Source organism: Serinus canaria, chromosome 6 (genome assembly GCF_022539315.1).
Source record: "Serinus canaria isolate serCan28SL12 chromosome 6, serCan2020, whole genome shotgun sequence".
Taxonomy (NCBI): domain Eukaryota; kingdom Metazoa; phylum Chordata; class Aves; order Passeriformes; family Fringillidae; genus Serinus; species Serinus canaria.
In genome coordinates this window covers 13945746-13970545 of record NC_066320.1, presented here as the reverse complement: position 1 = coordinate 13970545, position 24800 = coordinate 13945746, and the positions used below count along the sequence as shown (strand labels likewise).

General features: G+C 39.2%; 1 protein-coding gene across 3 annotated transcripts; it reads left to right on the top strand.

The window, feature by feature from the left end:
• The first annotated feature begins 1380 nt into the window (after positions 1 to 1380).
• On the top strand, positions 1381 to 17961 carry SAMD8 (sterile alpha motif domain containing 8). Of its 3 annotated transcripts, none has more exons than XM_030241257.2 (7): positions 1381 to 1529; positions 2729 to 2881; positions 9071 to 9675; positions 10493 to 10588; positions 11273 to 11390; positions 12191 to 12341; positions 13246 to 17961. In XM_030241257.2, the coding sequence occupies exons 3-7, from the start codon at positions 9101 to 9103 to the stop codon at positions 13548 to 13550; spliced, it is 1245 nt and encodes a 414-aa protein (XP_030097117.1). In that variant the 5' UTR covers positions 1381 to 1529; positions 2729 to 2881; positions 9071 to 9100; the 3' UTR covers positions 13551 to 17961. The 3 variants fall into 3 exon arrangements, with proteins under 3 accessions (XP_030097117.1, XP_030097116.1, XP_009085720.1); XM_030241256.2 differs by having other exon boundaries at positions 9068 to 9675; XM_009087472.4 differs by lacking the exon at positions 1381 to 1529 and adding an exon at positions 2028 to 2158 and having other exon boundaries at positions 9068 to 9675.
• The last annotated feature ends 6839 nt before the right edge of the window (positions 17962 to 24800 follow it).

Genomic DNA, 24800 nt, shown 5'->3' with positions numbered 1-24800 from the left:
TCAAAAACAATAGAGAATGCATATAATAGAGAAGCACAAAATCTCGTTTAACTTACTTGCCTTCCTCTCCTGTAATTTTGTTTTCCTTCTCAGATGAATGCTAGGGGTTTTTGAATATAAACATGTGGGCCTGGAGTAAGCAAAATTACTTCAATTTTCAACGAGCTTTATTAACTGAAACAGGAAGACAAGGTCAATTTGATTTTTTTCAGATTTACATGTATGTGTTTGTCACTGATGAATTCAGACTCGTCGGTTTTTCATCTAGTGCCTTAATGGCAAAGAAGGAAAACATTGCAAAACATTGCATTGAAATTGCACTTGATTCCTACATTGTTTGCAGATGCTGCTAAACGGGCAAAAACGGTGGAACACACCCTCCAACTTCAGCAACTCATTTTGGGAAACTACAGATCATTTAGTGTAAAAAACAAAAGCGGGACAGAACAGACTGCATAGAGATAAGCATCTTTGAACCAGAATCAAGGCTTGGGGAAAGGAGCAGATGTTCTCATGCCTTCTGAGACATCTTCACAGTTTCTCTTCTGAATATCTGGTAGATAGACAGTCCATTACAATTGAGATAGTACAAGAGTGCATATTTGCATAGGATTGCTTGATGACTCGACAACTTGACTTAGCTTTGAAGAATTTTGAAATGCAAATTTTCTTGTTTCACTCTTAGCAGCATATAAACTTTGCAATAGATTCCTTTTTTCTTTAGAACAAGGATCTCAAGGCCACTTTCTCTAAAAAGGCAGTGTCATTAATTTCATGGATACCCTGGCACCTTCTTTTTATTTCGACTGCAGCTACAACTTAAGATTGTTTTGGACCTCATAGTAAGTACATCATCAATAAAACAAATCCTGACTGTTACTCAAACAGTTGCAAAGGCCTGGCAGCTACTCCAGGCAGTTGGTATCCAAAATAAATTTATTTCTGGAGCAATCTACTTCTAGTTTGTCTGTCTCATTCTATCCCCTCCACCTGTACTGTTTGTAGGCTATGGAGCTCCCGGAATTACGGCGCCTTGCTGAAGCTTTCCTAAGTCACGTGTGCTGTTCACATATGTGCTTTGGATGCCCACGCACATATGACTGAGCGCTGTCGGCCAAGTGCTGACAGCCAGTTTTATTCTTTTTATAGAAACATCAGTAAAGAACAATGATGCAACTGAAATGTTTTGTAATGACTGCCTGAAATGAAGGTCCTGTAAGTTTCCTCTGTTATTCTGTTCTGGTATATGCTTTGAGTTGAACTATGGGAATATTTGCCGATCCACTGATTCCAAGCCTCCGAGACAGCTCGAAGCCCCTCCTGGCAGCGGCCCCGTCCTTCCGCCCCGCCCCGCCCCTTCCGCCGCCGCCTGCCGGCGCTGCCGCCGCCGCTTCCGGACGGGGGATGGGGGGTGGCGGTGGCCGCTGCCGCCGCCGAGGAGAGGCACGGGCAGAGGCACGGGCAGGGCGCGGAGGAGCCGCTCCCGCAGCGCCCAGGGCCGGCGCGGCGGCACCGCCACTCGGCGGCAGGTGAGGCGGGGCGAGCCGCGGGGCCCTTCCTGGGAGGTCCGTACCGGGGACCCTTCCTGCCCGCGGGGCCGCCCCGCAGGCGGGAGCCCGCCGGGTCCCCGTCGCTGCCCCCGCTGCGGCGTGAACCCCCAGGGTGCGGGCGGGCCCCGCGGCTCTCGGGACGAAAGGGCTGCCCCGCCGCAGAGGCTGTGCGGGCGGAGAACAGCTGCGCCTGCCGGGGGGAGGCGAGCCTCCGGTGCTCTGTGTCCGCGCTAAAATCTTCTCCGCCGAAATTACCGCGCCCACCCGACCCGGCACATCTGTGGCAAGCGTGAGCGGCCGGCCCGGGAGCACCTGCTGCGCGCTGGGGCCGTGTCGCCGGCGGGTTCGGGCTGAAGGGCTCAGCCCTTGTGCCCGGCTGTGCCGTTCTCGGGTGAACTTTGCCAGCCTCCTTAGGAAAGGCGTGTGAAGGTGTGGGACGGCACCGAGCGGGGACGGGGCTGGCACCGGGGCCGGGGCCTGCGGGCCCTGTGCGTTTGTTGTGGGGCCTGGGGGCAGAGGGGACCCGTGTGGTTTCTGATTCCCGCCTCAGCCTCCGCAGCAAACAGATCGTTCCTTGAGAAGATGCTTTGTGTCAGTCTTACAGTCAGGTAATGAAACGGTTGTACCGGTCAAAATAGATATTACTATTTTAAGTAAAATTGGTGTGTTTTTTGAGAACAAAATGTTCAGTTTCGTATAAAAATGCTGTTGTGTGTGTAGGATTTGATTATTTAGGCAGCATGGAGCAGTGCAGTTACTGGTTAGCATGTGTGCTCCTCGAGTTTCAGGGTTAAATGGTGGGGTCGGCCTGTGGGGAGAGTGTGCAAGTTTAGGGCCTGAGCATAAGGTAGTTGAAACTACTGGAACTCAGTCTCTTAAATCTATATTACTGATGAATTATGTGGCCTTATTCACTTAGTTATTGCTGATTGCTATAAAAAAAACCCCAACACTTCAAGAAGATAGGTTTTTCCAGCTCCCTAAGTTAATGGAAGATGCAAATGAGAGGTAGTGTTAATGTTAACATTTGTAATAATTAGATCTCATGGTTTTGTATTTGAAGCTTCAGTTTGCAAAATTCATTTTATAAAAATTTTTTATGTGGAGTGCTCATTCTGTGTTGTAAGATGACTTGATGGCAAGATTCAACTTGGCTAATGTCTGCTTTCTCTCCACAGAGCTCCCTTGTACAGCTGGACACAGTGTCTGTGCCATCTCCACAGAGCAGCTGATCATGCTGTGCTCTGGAGTGGCAAGGGCTCAGAAGACATTTCCTGGCATTTAAGTGCCCCTCCTGTTTGGTAGGGGGTGCTTCTGGCTGGATATCAGAGGTAAGGAAATGGCTGTGTCTTTTTCTTCCTTTTGCTTTCTGTGATATAGAAGAAAGGTGGAACTAACCTGTAGTATTAGTGTGAAGTGATTTTTATACCAGGTGAAAGGAATTTGATAAAGTTTGTAAGGTTTTTTTTTGTGTAAGTACTGCTTAGATATGAAGGAAATGTTCTGTAGATTTGTAAAGCACAAGAATTTTTAATTTTCTTGTTTGCTCTTCTATGTGGTGTTGGTTTTGCTGGCTAGTTGGGGATTTATTTTAGCAAGATACTATTAAAATACAGGTTGGTCTAGGAACTGTAATCTTTTGAGTTCTGTGGTATCGCTTTTCTTTGTACAGAGCTTGCTTTTGCAGCCCACTTAGCTGGTTGAGGTCTACTAACCATATTACACTGTGTATGTTTGTTTGATAATCACATACCTTTTAGAAGTCTTTTTATTCCTTACCTACTTTAATGCATCTAAAATGAGGAAGGCTATTAGATTTTCACTAGACCAGAAAGATCAGATTGTAAATGGTTGTGGAGAGTAAGTTGAAACACAATTTCACTTCAGATATTGTTCTGGTATTCATTTGGATTGAGAGTTTGTTCATGTCTTCTCTTTCATTGTAAGCTGAGGGTGTGGGGAGAAAAGGGGAGAAAGAAACTTGAGTTGGTACTCCTAAGTTGTGTAGAGATAAAGAGCAGCCAACATTCTGTCGCAGAAGGGATATACTACTTGAAACCGGAAGAAAAATATTCGACACTTGATATTTAGCATGAAAAAAGTTCAAGAACTTAGTCAAATAGTAGTGAAATACTGTGAATGATATCCTAAGATAAGTGGTGGAGTACTTGATCAGTTGTTTAAAAATCACTTGTGTGTGCCTTGAATTATGGCAGTAGTATAAAAATTTGTTTTGTTAGCTCGTTAGTGGATTAGGTGGTCAGCTGCTCTTAGTGTTCACTTGAGTAAAATACAACCTGTTTGGCTTAATGAGGTGTAAGAGTCAGGGAGCAGTATGTATTGTGTTCATGCTGATGCAGTATGTAACTGTACTTGATGGTTCTTAAGACAAACATGTAACTTTGAGGACTTTCTGTAGCAGCTGCTGTCACTCTTGCTGTCACTCTTGCACTCAACAGAAAGACTCTGCTAAAAAAATAGAACTAATATTTGATCCACAAGCTGCACTTCAATAAATAATTCTCTAAAAGCTGATCTTCCTTGATGGCTTAAAACCTAGGACTAAACTAGTGTTACTTGGAGATTTCTTATCTTACCTTCATACATAGCACTAAGACCTTTGAGTACAGTTAAGCTACTGCTGATCATCTCACTTATGATACCAAAGTCACTAATTAAAACTCAACTCAAGTTTTACAGCATATTTATGCATTTGAAATTATTGTATTCTTGCTTCAGAAAAATACCATATGTTGTCTCATGGTGGGCATTGTGCTGTGTTTGATCAATTTTGTATGTAATATGGTAGCCATTGTATTTAAAAACTCTTGAAAAATCATGTATTGTTTTTGCATGTGTTCTTTATGTCCTGCTTACAAGACACCTACTGTATTATATGTGTCTGGTGGCATTTAGAAGGTAAGGACTAAGCCACTGTATGCTATATGGCAGTGAAATCTTTGGTGCTATTTGCTTTAAATAAGCACTGAAGAATTTAGAGTTTCCAGGAAGAGCAGGTGACAAGCTTCTCATGTAAGTCAGAGTCAGCAGAGTAGCTGAGCCTTGTGCTGCATAACAAGGCAGTGCTGTGTGTTCTTTTTCCAGCACAGCATTGCTAAGTTGGTGTGTGACAGTAGCCTTATTATTGCAGGCTGGCTCAGCACATGTTTTTGTGTAGCTTTTTTGTGCTGGGGAACCAAGGCCACCAACATGGGCCTTGTCCACATGGGTGAAGTAGCCTTTGCAGGGAACAGCCTCTCCCCTGGGCTGTGGGATGTGCTCCAACAGACCCAGCGAAGGGGGGGCCAAGTTGGTATGGCCTGTTTCCAAACTGCAGCTTGAAACCTTCACACAGAAATGTAGGTTAAATCACTTGAGATCTGGTAGTTGCTCAGCATCCTTCCTAAAATTCCTTTCTAAGATGGTGGGAATTGAATCAAGGGGGAAAAAATCAAGGGGCAAGGCTCTCCCTGAGGGCAGGTGGTAAAGCAATAATGGTGCCAGTAGAGATTTTGCATGTGTTTAGAATAAACAAAACCAGTCAGCACTTTGCTAAGTGCAACCTAACTAGGTTGTTTAACCCTTCAGCTATGACTCTGCTCTAATCAAGTTTGCAGCCTCATGTTACTATGGTATTAATACTACTTTTCTTTGGCTAGAGTAGCGATAAGCAGATTCAACTTCCCACATTTTTACCTCAATATACAGTCTCAAAGTCTGTAAGCTAGGAAAGTTAGGGACTTAATGGGTGACTGGCAGTATTCAGTAGATGGGAACATGATAGAATCATGGACAATTGCGTTGAGGGAGGTTAATTTTCTCTGTATATACATCTAGGAAATTTTGCTGTCAGCTAGGGTATAGTCAGCGTCTCAGAGGCATCTTATTTCTTAAGATGCCACAGTCAAATTTTAGGAATGTTTATGGCTCACAAAATATTTTTTTTGTCTTTTTAAAAAGTAAATACTTATACATATGCAGTTCATATGCATTTGTGTTCTTGCTCTTAATTGAAAGGCTGGTGCAAGAAAATGGGACACACAAAACATACTGCTGACAAGCTTGCTAAGTCACAGTACCAGGAAAATAATCAACTAACTAGCTACAGACTTTGCTGATGTCAGGTGAAAAGTGTATTTTACCCGCTGACGCCTAAGTCTGTGCTTGCTTTGTGTTACTCATGTGTTACTCATCATTAAATAATGTTACCCATTATTTGGTTTAGTGATAAAACTAGTAATATGGAAGGCAGAGTAGTTCTCAGAGTTGTTTCCTTTCAGAAGACAGGTGCAGTTATCTAGGGGACTTGGCCTCTCCTGTGTTATTCTTACATAGCAGTCTAGTGGTGTCAAAGTTATGCAGCATTCTTCAGCTTCAAAAAGGAACAAGAGCAGTTGCACACAGGGCTCTGTACTCTATTCCAGATGTTAGAATCATTAGGGAGAGTGCCTTCTACCCTTTAAACCACTCAAGTGTCACCAATTGAGTAGTCTGAAAGGGAGGGCACTTTCAGGATTTAAGAAGTTGCTTTGTCATTGAAAAATGAGTTTAACTGTTGCTGTTGAGAAGAAATTAGCTACCTGCTCTGTGAAATATTTTAAATTTGTGTTTTATGGTCATTTATTTCTCTTTTCCAGTTGGTTAAGTGTCTTCTTGTTGGCAGCATTTAAAAACAGAGCAGGTCCTGTCAGTTGCATCTTGAGGTTAATGTAGACTTTCTCCCAGGTCCAGCCCACAGTGACCTTTGGTGGGTGTGCTCATTCAGTCTTGTAAGGTTACTTTTATTGCACCTTTGATAAGTGTGGTTTTTATTCCAGCAGTGCCAGATGAAGGAAGACTAGGCTTCTGTTAGGCTACTTGACTTGTAACAATTGAATAGAATTCTCTTAGGTTAGGGACAGTTTCTGCCTTTGTCCTCAGAAGTTGCTTTGGTTAGAAGACAGTATCAGTAAGTTGAGTGTATTTGTGGTCGTGAGTTTACGTTCACTACTTTTAGAAAACTCATATTATATATTTATATGTATATATATTATAAAACTCACTGTGATTAACAACTTTTTTTCCATTATGTAATCTGTATTTCTGAGTAAAGAAAGCTGGAAGTTCAGATAGGCAACTCAAATTTGTTTATTTTTATTGGATGTTTTGGATTAGTATAAGAACAATGCTAATAATACACTTGTGTTTTAGATTTTGCTCAATGATGCTGACCCTAAATCAAGGAGTTTTTGTTTTCCTCTGCTCTGCCAGTGAGGAGGGGCAGAAGAAGCTGGTAGAGATAGAGCCAGGACAGCTGACATGAACCTGGCCCAAGGAACATTCCATACCATGGAATGCCCTGCTTGGTATATAAATGGAGGGGGGAGATTGGCCCAGAGGGGCCGACCACTGCTGGGGAACTGGCTGGACAAAGGTCAGCAGGTGCTGAGGAGTTGTAATGTGCATCACTTGTCTTTCTTGGGTATTGTTCTTCTCTCTTTTTGTTATTTTCCCTGTTATTATTACTGTATTTTACTTTATTACCATTATTAAACTGTTCCAATCTCAACCCCTTGGGTTTACCTTTTTACAGTTCCCCCCCGCATCCCACTGCAGGGGGAGTGGGCCAGGACATTTAATTGAATTAAATATCATAATTTATTTTATTAGCCATGTAATTTTTTACACTTATTTTTGAGCTACACTTTCAGAAATAGGTAACATAAAAATGAGAAAATACCCTTTCATATGGAGAAGGAAGCATATAGCATACAGATATTCTAGTAGTTTGGTTTTTTTTAAATTTTGGGCAATTATTTAAATCAAGGTGTTAAAGCTGATATAGTTATTGACTTTAAATGAGGTATTGAGAAATTTTAGCAATGAATTCAGTACTTGTTGTTAATATACAATCAACTCCTGAGAGAATATCTTCCCATGTATTATGTCCTTAATTATTTTAGAAGGGCAAGTGTGATTCGTGTGCTCATTTTTCTTCTAAAATATTGCTTTTGCACTGCTGGGAAATCTTATTTGGCAAATTGAATCTTCTCTGATATAGTATAAAATAGTTTGTGGTTCTCTTAGATGAAAGCCAGAAGAAAAAGTTCCATCCAGTAATTATATTAAGAGTACAATAGATACTGTACCTCCTTAAAAAAAGAACTGAGAAGGAAAGACATTCTGGTTTTGGAAGAGCTGTGCCCCTGAAAAAGATGCAGAAGTGCTGAATATTCATGATGGATTTGAGTACCAGTTTACTATAGACAGCAGCTAAATAATAGATTAAATACACTGTTTCTTTGCTTTCATTCTGAAAGCCTTGAATGATGTATGTGGCAGTAGTGTATTGTAGTGCCTTGTATTTTCTGAGATTTGGTTGGCATGATTGAAGCATTTTAGTTAATTAGACTGTTTTTTCGAGTACAAAAGAGCTGTGAAATTGTAGCTGTTTCTTAGATGGTAGCTGTATGTGAGCCACCAAATATAAATTATGCACAAATCCATTCTCTACTGCTGTGGGTCTTCAATATTGCATAAACGTTTCAGTACTTTTACTTCACTGGTAGCCTTTCAGAGTTCTGTCCTGTTCCACATAATGTCCCGTGGTTAACTTTTTTCTTGGTTCTTGTTCTGTTGACTTGTCACCCTCATGTGACTAAAATGTTGATGAGCTGTCTCTCCTTCCTTCAGGCAATATTCTAGAGTCAGGAACACAATTATTGAGAAATCTGTATGAAGAGAACACCTCTGGTTTTGGTGTGTTACTATGTTATCTATTACTATATCCATTTTAAAAATGCTTTGAAGCTTAAACCAGTACTTCATTTCTAGTAATGTTATTTTTGAAAGCTGAGTGTTTTAAAGGATTCACAATTCAGTAAGTATCTATCTTAATTATTGAGATCAAACAAAGAAATGGGATGGTTGTACCATCATCATAAACTAAAATACTTCAGCTCAATACTGTTGCAGGTATCTAGACTTAGGTTTACTTGGAAGGAGTGGGGGAATGTTATGTTGTCAAAGCTTCAGTATGTATTTTTAAACGGTGGGATATATTGGGCTGTATTGAAATGTATTATTTCAGCTTTAATTCAGTTTTGTGTGTTTGCTGGCTGTACTTCCTCATGTAGTTGATGAACTGCAATCAGTGTAAAAGTCTAATGATTAAGCTGGTATTTAAAGAGTAGTATTTGATTTTCGTTGCCAAATGTAATTAACAAAGTGGGATTTATTTATTTATTTATTTGCAACAAAATTAGAACAGTACACTGGATATAGCTAGGAAATATTCTGCTTCTTGGAAGCTTTAGGTTTCTATTTAGGAGCAAATGAGATAACCGTAATTTAGTTTTTCTTGAATAAAAAAAAAGCATTTTTGTATTACTTGCATTAGAAATTAAGTCTGTTTTTTAGCTATCTCTTATGCAAAATGTCTTGGGCTAATTAAGCATCTAAAATTGCACAACAGATGCTGGCATATCAGTGCTCTGTGTTAAACACTCTGGTGTTGTCTCTCTGTGTTGGCTGTGCAGCAGGTCAGTGTGATTGGCGGATAAAGGGGCAGGATGGCAGGCAATAACCAACTCTGCATTCGACGTTGGACTACCAAGAACGTGGCCAAGTGGCTGAAGGAAGAAGGCTTCTGTGAATACGTGGATCTTTTGTGCAACAGACACAGGCTAGATGGAATTACCCTGCTGACACTTACTGAGTATGACTTGCGATCTCCTCCTCTGGAAATCAAAATCTTGGGGGATATCAAGAGGCTGATGTTGTCCATACGCAAACTGCAGAAGCAGCACGTTGATGTCCTGGAAGAGCTGGGTTACACCAGTGATGGTCATGCTGGCACAGTGTGCCCAGCTGGTTCACTACAGGGGGGAGATTGGTTTTGTAATGGTGAAGTACCTCGGGACTATGATGGACCAATTACTGACTTGAATGGTGATCAGTATCAATATGCAAATGGAAAAAACAAACATGCCACACGAAGACTGGACCCAGAGTACTGGAAGACAGTTTTAAGTTGTGTGTATGTCTTCATAGTGTTTGGCTTTACATCATTTGTCATGGTGATAGTACACGAGCGAGTACCTGACATGCAAACATATCCACCTCTGCCGGACATATTTCTAGATAGGTAAGACATTTTCTTTCTAAACAAAATAGTAATGTGATGGTTAAAATATAGGCTGTCATTTCTCTCTTTTCAAAGTTTCATATGCTCTATAAGAAAGTTTCATGTGCTCTAGAAGATGCCTCTGCAAAATAGTAATAAATTTTAGTAAGTCCTTCTGCTACGATGGAAATGCGAATCAGTTAGATGCAGAGATTTGGGTTTAGGGGGAAATAAATTAAGCTGTTGTTCTACCTAGTTTATATTTAGTTTTACATCTTAAACTCATTACAATACAGTAATTTCTTCGTCCATCCTTGCATTCTGGTGAAAAGTGTGATGGTCAGCTGGCATAGATAGGCAGCCATATGCATTTTCTGAAATCCAGTTTCTGCCATGAAGTTTAAGGTGTTTTGATATAAAAAAAACTTTGGATGAAGGAATTCATTGCATTGACATGGCATTCTTGCAAGCATAAGCAGCATAATAGACATGATGCAAGTTTTTGTCAGAATGAAAAAAGTTGTTGTGAAACAATAGTGGAGGAACACATCCTGTTAGTAAGTCACATGTGAATTAAGAGAGCATACTAGAGATTTTCCCTTAGTGAAATCTGTGGAAACTGAAAGTACATTCTTAGGTAGGAGATAACATAACTGAATATATTTCAAATTCTATTTCATTCAGTCTAACAAAAGTATTTTTTACTGTAGTTTATACTGTTGTCAGATGAATGGAAATAAATTTTGAGATTAGACCCTCACATGCCCTTATTTTCAATACCAAGACTAGTAAAAAAATTAAGCCTTTGTATAACTTTCTGCTTTGTCTTTGATTTTAGTGTCCCTAGGATACCATGGGCTTTTGCTATGACTGAAGTATGTGGTGTAATTCTTTGCTACATTTGGCTCTTGGTTCTTCTGCTTCACAAACACAGGTAGATTTTATAAAATCCAAATTAACTGGTACTTTGATGCAGAGAAAAGACCATAACAAGAATTTATTATGATTGATTAGGAAGTTCCATTCTTTAAAATCTTGTCAACTCCCAGTATGTCACTGTTAAAATGGATTAGGGAGGATTTCATCAAGAATGACGGCTTGTGAATTTTTCAAAGGAATAATCTGAATTTACTTTTCTACCGTATTTATAAGTAATTTCCTTCAGAACATAGGTATTTCAGAGTTGTCACTATATACACTCATGCTATAACAGCTTTGTATATATAGCTGTTAAAGTGCCACAAGGATGTCTGAGCCAGCCTAGCAATTTGCTTTCACAGAGGGATAGAAAATGTTTTTGTGTGCATGTGTATTTTAAGTTAAATTTTCACTGGTTCATTGATTTTATCAGTTTGCCAACAGAAGGTATGAGTGCCAAAGCTAGCACAGGAGTAGCTGCAGAGGTGGAGCTGTACCTTTTGGTGAGAGTAAGCTTGCTACGTCTCATGTCTCACCCTGTCATGTGGAACCTTATTTTTACAGTACTACTTAATTGGAAAAATAAAATTGTTGTGAAACTTGCAGTGATGATGACCAGACTTAATGGGATTAAGTTGGGTGAGGTGAAATGTTTTTATCATAACTTCCCTGATCTCAGTTCCTGTGTATTTTTTCTCAGATCCATACTGCTGCGCAGGCTGTGCAGCCTCATGGGGACAGTATTCCTATTACGCTGCATTACAATGTTTGTTACCTCACTCTCGGTGCCGGGACAGCACTTGCAGTGTACTGGAAAGGTAAAAACTTGAAGTGCTATAAATTATTTTTCCTGTTTCCTTTTGTAAAAAAATACTTAAGATGTAATTTAGATTGTTGCAACCATAGTGTTAGATGTGTGTTTTTTAAGAACATAATTTTTCTCTCCTGTTTCCTTGTCCTTCCATTAATTACCATAGGCAGACAAACATCCCTAGGGGTCCTAGAAGCACTTGCCATTCTGGAGAGTATATGGTTATTCAGGGAAGGGTGTTCAGAATGTTTCACACTGTAAAACAAAGATAGAAAGTCAAAGAGATGTGTGCACTTAAGCTACTAACTTCATGAAGAAAGACTGAAAGGGAAGTAATTGTTTCTTTGTCTTGTTGGTTCATGGTTTTGAAAATAACCCAACAAACAGTTATTATTTCATCCCTTCTCATAAGGGATATTCTTAGAACGTGAGATTTTATGGTTTCATCCTAATTTTTAGTTAGGAGAGGTTTGAGCTTAACAAATGGAAAGCTTGATAATGATACATTTGGGAGACTGAACACATTCAAAAAACGTGGCAGGCTCTGTGGGTAAATCACTTGGACAAAATACTTGCTCTAAATTCCAGTATTCATAAGAGGTATAATGAATACCATTAGTAATTGCAGTTACTAATGTGACTCATTGCCACAGTGAAATCCAAAGATGTGCTAACCTGCATTTTAATAAAAGACACAACATGATAAATGGTATTAAACAAACATAGTGCAGTACAGCTAACTTTAGGGATATACTGTTTGGGCAGTGGAGTTGGAACTTAGTAAAGGCTAATATCACTGTTTTTCAGTTGTATGGCAATGTTTGGGCAAAACTCCAGCGGGCATTTGCAATATGGAGTGGCTTTGGAATGACTCTGACTGGAGTGCATACATGTGGAGATTATATGTTCAGTGGTCACACTGTCGTCCTGACCATGCTCAACTTCTTTGTCACAGAATGTGAGTACAGTGTCAATACTCAAATGTCCTTAAGAGTATGTACAGAGGTGTGAGAGTGTAAACATTTTAATGTCCTTAAGTATTAAGAATATCTGCTCCTTGACCTTCTCAGAAAGTTCAAAGTGTAACATTTAAGCAAACAAATACAAATTCAGATTGCTATGCTCCATTTCTCAGGTTTGTGACAGCCAAGTCACAGCGAGGAAAGGAACACCACCTCCTTGCATGGGGGGATGAATAAGGCACTTTTCAGTGAACGTGAGCCAAGAAATTAGAAAGGCTTCCTGGCTTGCTACTAGGAGAATACTTGGAAAGATATTTAGGATTGTCTGTTACTATTCCCCTTCCTAAGGTATCTGCCACTGACTCCTGTCAGCCAAAACCTGGCAAGGTTTCTATACATTTAGCATAATCCATAAAGCCAAACACCAAACCCCATAGCAAGCGAGAATATATGAAACAGCAGTACCCTTCTGTAAACACCAACGGTGGTTTGATACATGTTATAGCAATCAAAGATAATTAGTTGGAGTTCAGCTATGATGTAATGACTGCAGTCACAGTAATGTAGCTTTCATTACATCTTCCTCCTTGGAACATAGGAAAGACATGATTTTCAATAAAAGAAGTTGGTTGAACAAAGAATTCTGATTTGCAGGGTGCTAAACCATTTAAGGATACTCTTGTTATTTCAGAAATGCATTTGTAAATGAAGTCATGAACTGATAGACATACATAACTTGTGTGTTTGCTTTTGTTGGATTTATTGGACCTGTATAAAACATTTTTGAATGAAGAGAGTACCTTAGTCTCATTTTTGGATGAAAAATCTGTATAAAAACTTTGAATGTCTAGGCCTGCATTTTGAGACAGTCAAGGTTAATCACTTCCTGTTTCCTCCTAGATACACCAAGGAGCTGGAACTTCTTGCACACCTTGTCCTGGGTCCTGAATCTCTTTGGAATCTTCTTCATTTTGGCTGCACATGAACATTATTCTATAGATGTCTTCATTGCCTTTTACATCACGACAAGGCTCTTTTTGTATTACCATACATTGGCTAATACTAGAGCATATCATCAGAGTAGGAGGGCAAGGATATGGTTTCCAATGTTTTCTTTTTTTGAATGCAATGTTAATGGTACTGTTCCCAATGAGTATTGCTGGCCCTTTTCAAAACCTACTATACTAAAAAGATTAATTGGTTGAAGACTGTGTGGATCAGTTCACAGTTTTATGAAGCATTATTACTAAAATCCTACAAGGCTTGCTACAAGGGGGAACGCTACAAGTAATGTTTTTCACTCCATGATCTCCTTCTTGCCTTGTTTCTTGGATTCTTAGCCATAAAATGGGGTTTCCATACTTTACAGGGATGTGTTTTGTTTTCTCCTTGTGAAAACAGAGATCAATGCAGGGATGGGTAAAGGCTATTAGTGAAGCACGAATATAAACCAGAATACTGTTACCCTTGGTAAGGTTCTGTGTGACTGTTTATGGAACATTAACCTGAAATATGTATTGAATATAACACACCCTTTACAGGTCCAGATAATCTTTGTTACCTGAGTGACAGCCTTTACATATACTGAGAAAAAATTTAAAACTTTATAAAGCCTTTCTTTGAAAGCAGTCATAAATGTAATTTTTAAAACAAACTGTGTATATTTAATGATTGAGGAGGTCTGTGTCATAATGAAGAAAACAGTATAGTTCCATGCTGAGAGGGTCTCTTAACTGTTAAATTACAAGTCTTGACAGTATAAATGGTCTGCATACAGGTTGCCAAAAATGAAAGTCTGCCTTGTGGCTGTGCAGTGATGATATTTTTTCAAATGAGAACTTACTTAGTCTAGTCTATCAGTTGTCTGTATGGTTGTTCTTGAAAGTTTTCCCTTTTATGTTTAAATGAGTTACAGTAAGTGGAACATCCACTGAAAGTAAACTTAGCTGTAGCAAGTTTAAAGCCACAAAGTAACTTTTGTGTGGTCTTAATTGCTTTATACCCAAATTCATGCATGCTTTTCAGGAGCAGTTCTTTAATGTTGGAAAAACAGAACAGTTGTCTTTGTGTATCTTACTGTCCTGTAAATGGATGGGGAAAATGCATGTAGTAACTCTTTCAGGAATAGTAATAATAGTGAGTATTGGAAATAGTGCTCATGTTGATGTATGTTTTAGCACTCTGGTGTCAGCAATATGGTGACTATCTCTGGATATATATATATATATATATATGCACAGTATATTTGGTTATATATATATAAACACAAAGTATATGTTTTTCTAACAACTATGAAAAGAGGCTAGTTCTTAATTTAAGTTGCTTATTTACTACCCTGAAAGATACCATGAACAGTTGAGTTTTGCTTGTTGAAAAAAACCAAACCACAACCCACAACAAAACATCCCCCAAAACCTCAAACCAACACTCTCAGTCCATAGTGCATGAGCAAGGTCACACTAGGGTTGGTGATCTCTTAGGCAGTGGATTGTGAAGGGACAATACTAGTGTTGTCTCTTGAGCCTTGAAATTAGATTTGTGTTAAATGAAAAGTGATAGGTACAAAATCATAAAAATGGCATAGACCTTTTAATTTGATTATTGCAAGTTCAGATGTGCAAACATAGTGTAAGTCAGCTTTAGAAAATTACACAAGTAATTCCCAGCTTGGTACAAGCTGACTTAATGGGCACTATGTACTTGTGTGTGCATAGAAATGAATCCACTTGGAATTTGCAAGGTTTTGTGTTTGGGGGCTTGTAATCTACTGTGGGCTACTCCTTGCTGTATTGTGTTCCTTTTATAAACCTTGATTGTACTAACTTGACTACCTTGACACTCTTCATAGTATATTATTTTTGTAACTTAATTTAGCTCCTGTTCCACAGAAAAATTATGCATCTTGGAGTATCTCTGCCAACTGCAATGAGCACATGTACACTGTACTATTACAGAGATTTTTATATTTATAACATTCCAATTTTTTAGCAAAATTGCAGGTTTAATAATATATTGTTCAATCTACCATAGCCTGATGGCTTTTGCCATCCAAATTGGGGGAGTATGCTTACACTTAAAAAAAAGAAAATATTCTGAAATATTTAAAGACTTGCCATTTGCTGCTCTTAACTTTCTGATTTCAGAAAGGCAATTTTAACATTCCTCTTGAGACTTTATAATGAAAGAGCTCTATTTGTTAACTTATATTTGCCTTTGCAATGCACACAGTTATGAATGCTGTTTTTCTAAACTCTAGGAAACATCTGTTCTTGGGATGTGCAGGTTTGTAATCTGAGTTATATGGAGAGGTATGCAATTAAACTTGCAAAGCTGTTGATTCTGAAAATAACCATTTGAGTAGTAACTGGCATAACTGCATCTAAACTGAAATACTATTCTGCAACTTAGACATGCAGGAGAATTTTCAAGTACAGCCCAGTGTAGCAATGTTTACAGAAAGTAAAGCTGTCATTTCAATTTTTTTTTTTTTGTTGTGACATATACATTGAAACATAAGGATTTTTTGTTCTAATTTAATTTTCAAATTTCGTTAAGTAAATTGCATTTTAAATCAGCCTTGTCTATCATTGTTTTCCAAAAGAAGCTTTTTCTTTTGTGCTGTTTCCCTTGATGCTAGATACCTAAGTCCAGGATAAGTAATATTAAATGGTTGGTTTTGTTAGCATTGGAGTGGATTGAAACATTGTCAGGGTAATTGTCCTCTGCTGTTTTGGAAGTTCATTGTGTCTGTCTTGAAGCCTGCAAGAGGAAAGCTTGAACTTTACAGAAGACAGAAAAATGTGATCTTGCTTGCAAGAGAGCACAGGTCAGTCTGTAAAGTTGGGAATGTAAGCTTTATTGTTAATTAGATGGAAACAAGTTACAGGTAACTGATAGGCTTAGTATTTTGTACCTCCTTTTGAGTCAGTGTTTTAAAAGCATTTTTCTGCTTCTGTTGCTGACAAGCACTTTTAAGTCAAGGCAACAGAGCACCTTGGGCCTTGGATTTAATGTTAGTATGTCCAGGGGTGTCTTCCTTTACGTAGACATGCCACCAACTGCTCTCCTTTAACATGTTGCACCTCTTTTGTGCTAAGTACTCTTCTGTGGTCTGTGTGAGTGCCCACATAAATCTGAACTCAGAATAATGAATGAATTACTGTGTAATGCCAGCCAAGTGCAAGTGTCTCAACATTAGTACTACAAAGTGCACAAACGAATCAAGTAACAAAGTCTGAAATTAGTAACCATATCTACAAAAGAAGGGGAGAAACATTTTTTTTTGCTAGCTTAGCAAATTTAGTAATATTTGAGACTTGGCAGTAGGGTTGAGCTCTACCTAACAGGTTTAGGGATATGTATACACATACTTGCAAGTGATAGATACACAGGCTCTTCTCCCATCCTTTTTCTTTGGTTTATTGTACCTTACGACGCAGTTTCTTATTATAGCTTTCCTAAACCTTTTACCTTTAGTTTTTAATTTCTCAAAGATCCCTAAAGTGGGTTATGACATTATACCTGCACAGAATTAGACCTTCATAGATGTGGTTTTAACAAATTCTGATTACACTGACAAAAACTTATGAAAGGATCTTTAAGCAAGGTTCTCCAGCTGATCTTGTACAATGCTATAGAAAGCTTCCATAAATGCAATTTAGCTTCCTGTCCGGTGGCAACCATGGTAACACACAAAGCATCAGTACAGAAAGGTAGATAGGCCTGAAGTATTCAAATGTCCAAGACTAGCAAGAATTGGATCCCATAGGTGCACTGCTTGACTCGTATGCTTAACTTCCAGCAAATTACTAAATACTCTTGACTTCAGTGAGTGTTACCATTTTAGTTTAAACATTTTTTAGATAAGGCCCAGTGCATACTGTGTGGTATCCTGCTACAGTAATGGGAATAGGCAATGTCACTTTCTTTTTGATTTTCTCAGATGTCTCCCTTCTTATCTTACTGTAGAAGAAAACATTCCAGTAGAATTTCAAAGAATTTTTTTCTTAACTGGGTTCTGAAAGAAGAAATCTGTCAAAAACCAAAAGACTGAGTAAAATCTTGATAATTACTTGCTTTAAGAAGCAAGGGTCAGTTAAATTATTTGGGGGAAAAAAAGTTATTTTTGATGCAAGCATGTTAAATAATGTCATTGAGAAATACTGAAACCCTCTAAGGAGGATAAAAGCACAGGCTCCCATAATCTTCTATACAGCTGTATCTTGTGTAGTGCCAAACAGAGAGTAAAGAGGAAAGAGTTGGGCTCAGACACCAGTAAAAGTCTTTTGCAGCAGTTAATACCTCCTTGCATTTTAACTATTGCCTGCATGCTTAGTGCTAGACCTGTCTATTATTGTTTAGCTAGTTTTCTGATGCATGAAAGCCCATTTGGTTTTCAAACATCAGTCAGAGAAAAAAAAAAAAAAAGGAACCAAAACAAAAAACCGTAGATTTTATGGACCTGGAGCGTAACAAAAAGAATGCAAAACAACTGTAATAGTTGATGTTGATAGATGATGTTACATCATGTCCGTGTAGTTCCTACTGAAGAGTTAGGGAGGATTTACAGTAATTTACAGACAATACTAATTTTTTTTTTTTTAATAACCATGGGTACCTTTTTAGAAATCTGACCTGTAACTGCAGATACCACCATAGTCTTTCCAAGATAGAAGTATATTTGACAGAAGTCCTAGGAGTGAGACAGCTTAGCCTCTGAATTATTTTGTGCATTAGACTTCAACAATAAGGGTTAATTGATAGACCACTGGTTTATAAAATTATAAAATACAAAATATTTCTGATCTATCTTTGACCCTGTCACTATTCAAAATGAAACAGTATTCCTGGGGGAAAAAAGTTCTTTGGAGTCAACCTACTGATGCCTTGTTGATTATATGAAGAAAACCACAAAAGAACCCTCACAACTCCTCAAACACTACAGTATTGTGAACACTGAACCTTCCATATAGCAGTATCCTGCAGACTTACCACTTGTGTCCTGACAAATTTGCAGTGAGTATTATGTACATAATTCAGTGGCATGCACATTTTAAAAGCCAGTTTGTAATAAGTGTGTAAGAACTTAAGGTGATAAATGTGGAGCACAATAACCTGACCTATTGGCCCTGACTGTGTAGTTAGAAAGACTAACTGTAACTTAGGTTTGCTCTTTTAATTCACTTTTGTCAAAAAAGGAGAAATTTTGTCAAATTTGAGAATCCACAAACTGCATTGTACATGGTACTTAATAAGGATATAGAAACCTGGCTTTTCACATGGAACTGTTACTTCAGTTTTGCCCTGACTGAGAAAATAGTGTTACCTAATGGCTAGAAGGTATGCCAGTGAAGTGTAGAATACTGTAAATAAGTAAATATTGTTTTGATTCTAAACTCAGATTGAATTAATATATTGTTTTATATCTTTGTTGTGTTAAACATATTTAAAAATACTAAAATAAAATATTTGAAAGATGACAAATGCTTGATTTATTTTATATGCAAAATGATGGCTAATTGTCTCTGTTAATGCTGTGACTGTGAAAGTATTCCTGACCTCAGGTATGATGGTGCTATAAGGTCTTGCTTCAATATGGAAGTAAGTAATGCTGACAAAATACAATTGGCACATGCTGTAGGAATTTGTAACAAGTATTTGCATATACCTCAAATCATTTCTGGAGAAGTAACTGTCTCATCACAAAGGCCCCTTCCAGAGTTTTTGATTCAAATTATTTCATGATGTTATGGGTTTGTGGGGTGTTTTTGGCAAAGTTAAACAGATAAGACTTCTGTATCCTAATGGCACTTCAAAAAAGGTTCCTTAGTGGTTTTTTTTTTTTTTAGTACTGCAGGGAAGTTTGTAATACTTAATCTGTACAGAACAATAACCTGATGTGACTTGTTTACATAGGCATGAAACCTGTGACACATCATAAAAACTTTGGTGCGTGATTCTGCCAGAAATACAGTGAGTGATCTTCTGCCCATCCTCCCCTGCTCCTAACTAGGACCCAAGCTGCATTTCATGTTATGGCAGAAGGTAAAGGGAGCACATCCTGCTGTGCTGGAGGAGCAGGATTGTGGGAGCACTGGGCTCCAAAGGGCCTTTCAGAGGCACACCTGAATTTTTTCTGCTCCAAGTGGCAGTTTGACCTACAAATGAGCCCAAGTTATGGAGAGAGAAGGCAGCAATAAAAACATAAAGCACAAGCTTCATCTTCTGTAAAATCACAAATGTTCTTTTGCTTCAGGCTCCAGCCAAACTGTCGTCAGTGCCCAGATTAGGCCTGGGTTCTTGCGATCCTTATTTTGCTTCCCAGTGAGTCCCGGTGTATTTTAGCAAGCTCTGCCTTCCTTTGTGAGACACTGACTAGGCTATGGAGGATGTTGCCTTAGCTCAGTTTCCTGCTGAGTGATTTGAAGGTGTGCTCCCCTGCTCCCACACCAGCAAACAGCACTGCAGGGCGCTGTGGGGCACTGCTCAGCACCAGTGCTCGTCAGAAGACAGCAAAGTTTGTTAGCAAGTGCTTTAATGAGGGTGCCAAAAAATGATTAGAACTCTTGAGTAACAGGGTTGCAACACTTGGCCAAAGGCTCTACCTCTTGTTTCTGTCCTGCCAATTAAAAATAGCCCCCTGGCTATTTTTACATTCCCTGGTCAGGGAATGTAACAGCCCTACATGGGACAGGTGCAAGCTGTCAGTCAGGAGGCTGGAAATACCTAGAAAAGCACCTGCTCTCCTGCAGGCTCTATGAAATGATCATGAGGAGAGAGTACAGGAAAAAGCAGAGAGGTTTTCAGCAGGCGCTGCTGAAGGTGGCCCTTGCTGAAGGCCTCTGGCTGCTCTGGAGATGATTCCTACCCAAAAGTGCTCTTCTGTTTGGTTCTGGTTTTCTCTTAATCGAGCTGTTTCCCCAAGCTGTGGCTTGCCACAACTGAAAACCAGAGCTTTAGTTAAAGGCTGGTGTGTGCTTCTGGCCAGCTGGAACATGGAATTCCACTCAGGTGCTATCTCATCCCAGCACTGCACAAATGCAGTGTTGATGATTTGCACTGGGATTCAGGCTGCAGGGACAGGCTGGTGTGAAGGCATGACCAAATCAGGGCTGTACTGATGTGTGCACATTAACCAGGAATGGGTTTTATATGCCAGAATTCTTTTATTATCTTCCAGGAACAGTCTCCTATAGGACAGTTAGAGCCTAATCCACAGACAGGCTCTTTCTTGGGCATTATCTCTACCACAGGCAAAGGCACCTGCCCTAGCTGGTGTGGTTCACAGATGGTTCACAGCCTCTGTCATTTTCACTTCTGCTTTCCAGGGGGATGTGGACTTTATCATCTGATGGCTGTTGATTTGCCCCTGGTGTTCCACATACTATTTATAAATACTAATCCATGCTCTGCTTTTTTTATGGCATGGGAGAGTTGGCAATGAATGACAGAATAGCCCAGACCACTGCAGCACCACAGGAAGCCACAGGTTCTTCCCTGCCAGCACATGGTGTGGTGAGCATGTCATCTAGAGGAAGACCATAGCCTGAGCATACCTCTATTCACATTTTGCCTAGATGTTCAAAGTTCAGTTCCAGCTAATCCAATGCTACTATGTCAGATGTAGGAAGAATTTACACCTAGAGCTGCACAAAGATTAAAGACCTGTCTCTGCTCTTTGGGTTAATCTGAAGAAATCCCCCACAAAAGGCTTAATGCACATATCATTATCATTGTTATTCTTGTTTCAGCTCTTAAGAGGCACTGGTCACCAGACCCAGCTGTGCAAGATGTGGGAGTATAGACCCATTTGGATGCTGAGGCAGTAGGTGGTTGGGATGTGGGTCCCTGGTGTCTCAAATGCCAGTCTGACCACTGAAGAACTGTGAGAATTCATTCTCAGAGAAGTAACAAAGTTGCTGGCTTAGAAAGGAGGATTTCTTACTTCCTTTCATAAGAAATGAGGGAGTTAACTGAGGGTGGGGTGACAGATAAATAAATTCATTCAGTGTTTCTGAAGACATTTGTCAGGAGTAAAATAAAGGTATTTTGGGTTCTTTAATCAAGAGTGCTGACTTTCTTAAAGATTTGATCTTAATGGTTAGTACTATGTGGTGTTCTTGAAAGGTTTTTTCTGTTTTAGATCACTAAGAAGAGTTTAGTTTTCTCTAAAGATAGTTGTACATTAATGTTCCCAAGTGCAGAAAAGAAAAGGCTGAAGTTGACTTGGATTCAGATCCATATTTTCTTGATTCCCTTTCTTCCTTTTCTTTCCTCAGTCACAAAAGCCTTAAGAAAAAGATTGTACAGCATTATCTATCTTCTAATCATCTTCCCTGGGATATTGTCCTGCAGGATCTGTGCTAGGCATGAACTAACTTGTCAGCTTGCTACAAACACAGGCAGGGTAACTGAGGACTACCAGCCTATTTCGATAAAGAAACCTAAGACGGGGTGTGGCTGACAAGATTGCTCAGTCTTCCAGGACAGACCTGTGGGGAATCTCATTGCAAAAACCTCAGACTTGTGCTCTCAGGCTGAGGATCCATCTGGCACAAACTTTGTGTGCTGCTACATCCTGTGTGCTGCCGGAGTATAGGCCAAAGGTGAAAGATTTTTGGAAGGCCTTTTCTTCTGCCAGAAGTGATTAATGGAAAGCAGACAGCCAGCAGATCAGAATAACAGCTTGAGTGCCAGGATCCTGCCAAAAGAAGTATCCTTGCGCATTAGGATTTCTGAGCACTGGCTTTTGTCACTTGAACATCTGTATCCTGCTCTGAGGATTTCAAAGCACATCTGAGATTCATCGTCTTGGAAAATGAGAGCACAGTAGTCCCAGGCATGCCAAAGATTGCAGTGGGCTTAATCAGACAAGCCTATTATACTGCCCTGGCTTCTCAGAGAGCTTATTTAAAAGAGTGAGAATATCTTCAAATAAGTCTCCTATATATAAATTCCCTGAGCTGTAAGAAATCAGGACTACAATAAAAGAAAATAAACACATTACTAATAAAGCTGCCTGGAATGAGGAGCTGAGTAAAACTAAAAAAAATAAATCACAAACAAAAAACCCCAAAACAAAACCCAACCTCCTCCCCCTCTATCCCCCCAAAAAATCAAACCCCAAAAAACTAAGAGAGAGAGAGAAAAACAACGTGTGTGCTGTTGTTCTTGGTCCCCATGTATCATGCAGTCTAAGCCAGCTGACAGAGCCTGATGAGCTGGGAGCTGCTGGCAGTGCCAGCTGTAGAGGCATGGAGAAGACAAGGCTGTGGACTGATTGGCAGGTTGGATGCTGCAGAGAAAGGCCAGGGAGGCAGATGTATCAGAAAGCATCCACAGCAACACTTCACACTACTTTCACTGCAACTTGTGTCAGAAGAAAGCTGCCAACTATATTGAAAATGGTGCTGGAGGCATGAAAGCCTGGAACAGAATGTCCCCCTCCTGGGAATGACCACAGCTCAGCTGAGACACCCCAGGATGAAGTCCTACACAATATGACTCATGTTATATTTGGCACTTAGTGCAGCTAATCTTATGCTATAGTACTGAACAAATGTTAACAGCCATATAATGGCACAAAGTGCAGAAATTCACTGTATCTGAATCAGTCATCCTGTGTGCTGGGCTTGTGGATATACAGCCTGGAACTGCATTTGATTAATGCAAAAGCCATCTTTATTTTAGGATTTTTTGTTCTGTTTATAACCTGAGAAATTGTCAAAAATATTGGATATCACAGGGTTTGATTTTCAAAGGGCAGATTCTTTGGCCCTTCCCAGCTTGAAAGTGTTTGAAAAAAACACTTTGTTCACACTTACAAAGTGCAGATATTTCCATTTACTGCTACTGGGTGAATTTTCAGTGATGGCAGGACTCTGGATGATGCCATCAAGCTGAGGTATGTTTGGCTGCTGCTTGATGGAGCTGTTTCCTGTGTCTAAACAGAGCCAAGATCTCTGTGTAAAGCATTTTGCAAGCTTTATCTTTGTCATTCTCTACATTCTATTTTAGTATTCTGTATAATAAATCTTATATTATTATCTCCTCATCTCATTACAGTCTTCTATGAATATCTAATCTTGGTGGATGAATCTAGCACACTGAAGGATGACTTTTGGGTAGCTGCTGATTTAATCATAATGGAAATGCAGGATTGCTAACACCAACCATGACTCCCTCCATAGCTGAATCCCTATTACTTCTATTACTTGCAAACTTGGTACAGCATAATCTTTTTTTCCTTTTTTCTCCTTTTTTTTTCCTCTGAAATAACTAATATATCTAGGTTATTTTAATTAGTAGCTTTCTATTACAGTCATAAAAAGTTATAAATTTTGGCCCCCTTACCGGGAAAAACAGAGAGAAGCTGTACTATCAAGAAAGCACAACAGCTGAAGCCTGACTCAAAACTATAATTACTGTGGTTTGGTTGAATCTCCAAGCCTGTCTGCAAGAAGAATAAAAGTACTATAAGAATAGTACTAATAGAAGTAAAATAAGATTTTTTTTTTTCCCACAAGGACACCTGGGGTGGGATAACTTAAAGCAGTTTGGCACGTGGGACTGAAGACCTGAGAAGTCAGATTTAGTGCAAATAAGACAATAGAAACAAAAGTTTCTAAGTTTCTCAACTCCTGAAATGCATGAAGCCAAATATCCATTTACTGAAGCATACCAAAACCATGTCTATTTCTCAGTTTCATGGCCCTGACAAACAAAAATGCATGGATTCATACAAGGAGACCCTTGGATGTGCTGGATGACTGTATACTCCCATGTCAGTGTCACTTAGGAAGAATAACTAAGCTGTTGATGTTCACATAGAAAATACATTTGTAGACAACCACTACAGAACAGAAGAGTTTATAATATGTTTGGTAATTTTCTAAAATGTTGGAAGCTGTTTCACAAAAAAATAATCATCTTGTTTCAAAATATATATTTTTACTACATTCATGAACTTAATATGCAGTGTGTACCTAAGTTTTAATCAAAATGCAGCTGGAAATGTGAAGTTAAAATGTATATTATAAATTATCGAATTGAATTGTAGTTCTTTGTTACAGTCTATTTCTTAAGGTTATATTTTCTGTTTGAATCATGTGAGTTGCCTGGAAACTTTCATCCTGGATCTGAAAACATCCTACCAGAAAACTTTATCTCTACATGACAAAAATGGAGCAAAGGCTCATTTCTCTCTCTGAAAGGACTCCTTCCTTGTGATCACTCCTTATGATCAATTAACCACGTGCTATTTCTCTATATAGGTCCTGGCTAGCCTCTTAATGTTTATTACTTCCTTAACCTGTTGCTGGGTTAATTGAATCATTGGCCCATGTCCTGCTGTGAATGCCCATGCAGAGACAGAGGTCTGTTTGGTTGACAACCCTCAGTGACATTTTTTAGAAATATGTATTTTGTGGATCATTACTTGCAGATCTTTGTCCTAA

Bases quoted from the DNA above. Each gene is read 5' to 3' on its own strand.
- SAMD8 (XM_030241257.2), top strand. From the start codon at position 9,101: ATGGCAGGCAATAACCAACTCTGCATTCGACGTTGGACTACCAAGAAC. The intron at 9,676-10,492 runs GTAAGACATTTT...CTTTGATTTTAG, and splicing joins CCGGACATATTTCTAGATAG to TGTCCCTAGGATACCATGGG. The intron at 11,391-12,190 runs GTAAAAACTTGA...ACTGTTTTTCAG, and splicing joins ACTTGCAGTGTACTGGAAAG to TTGTATGGCAATGTTTGGGC.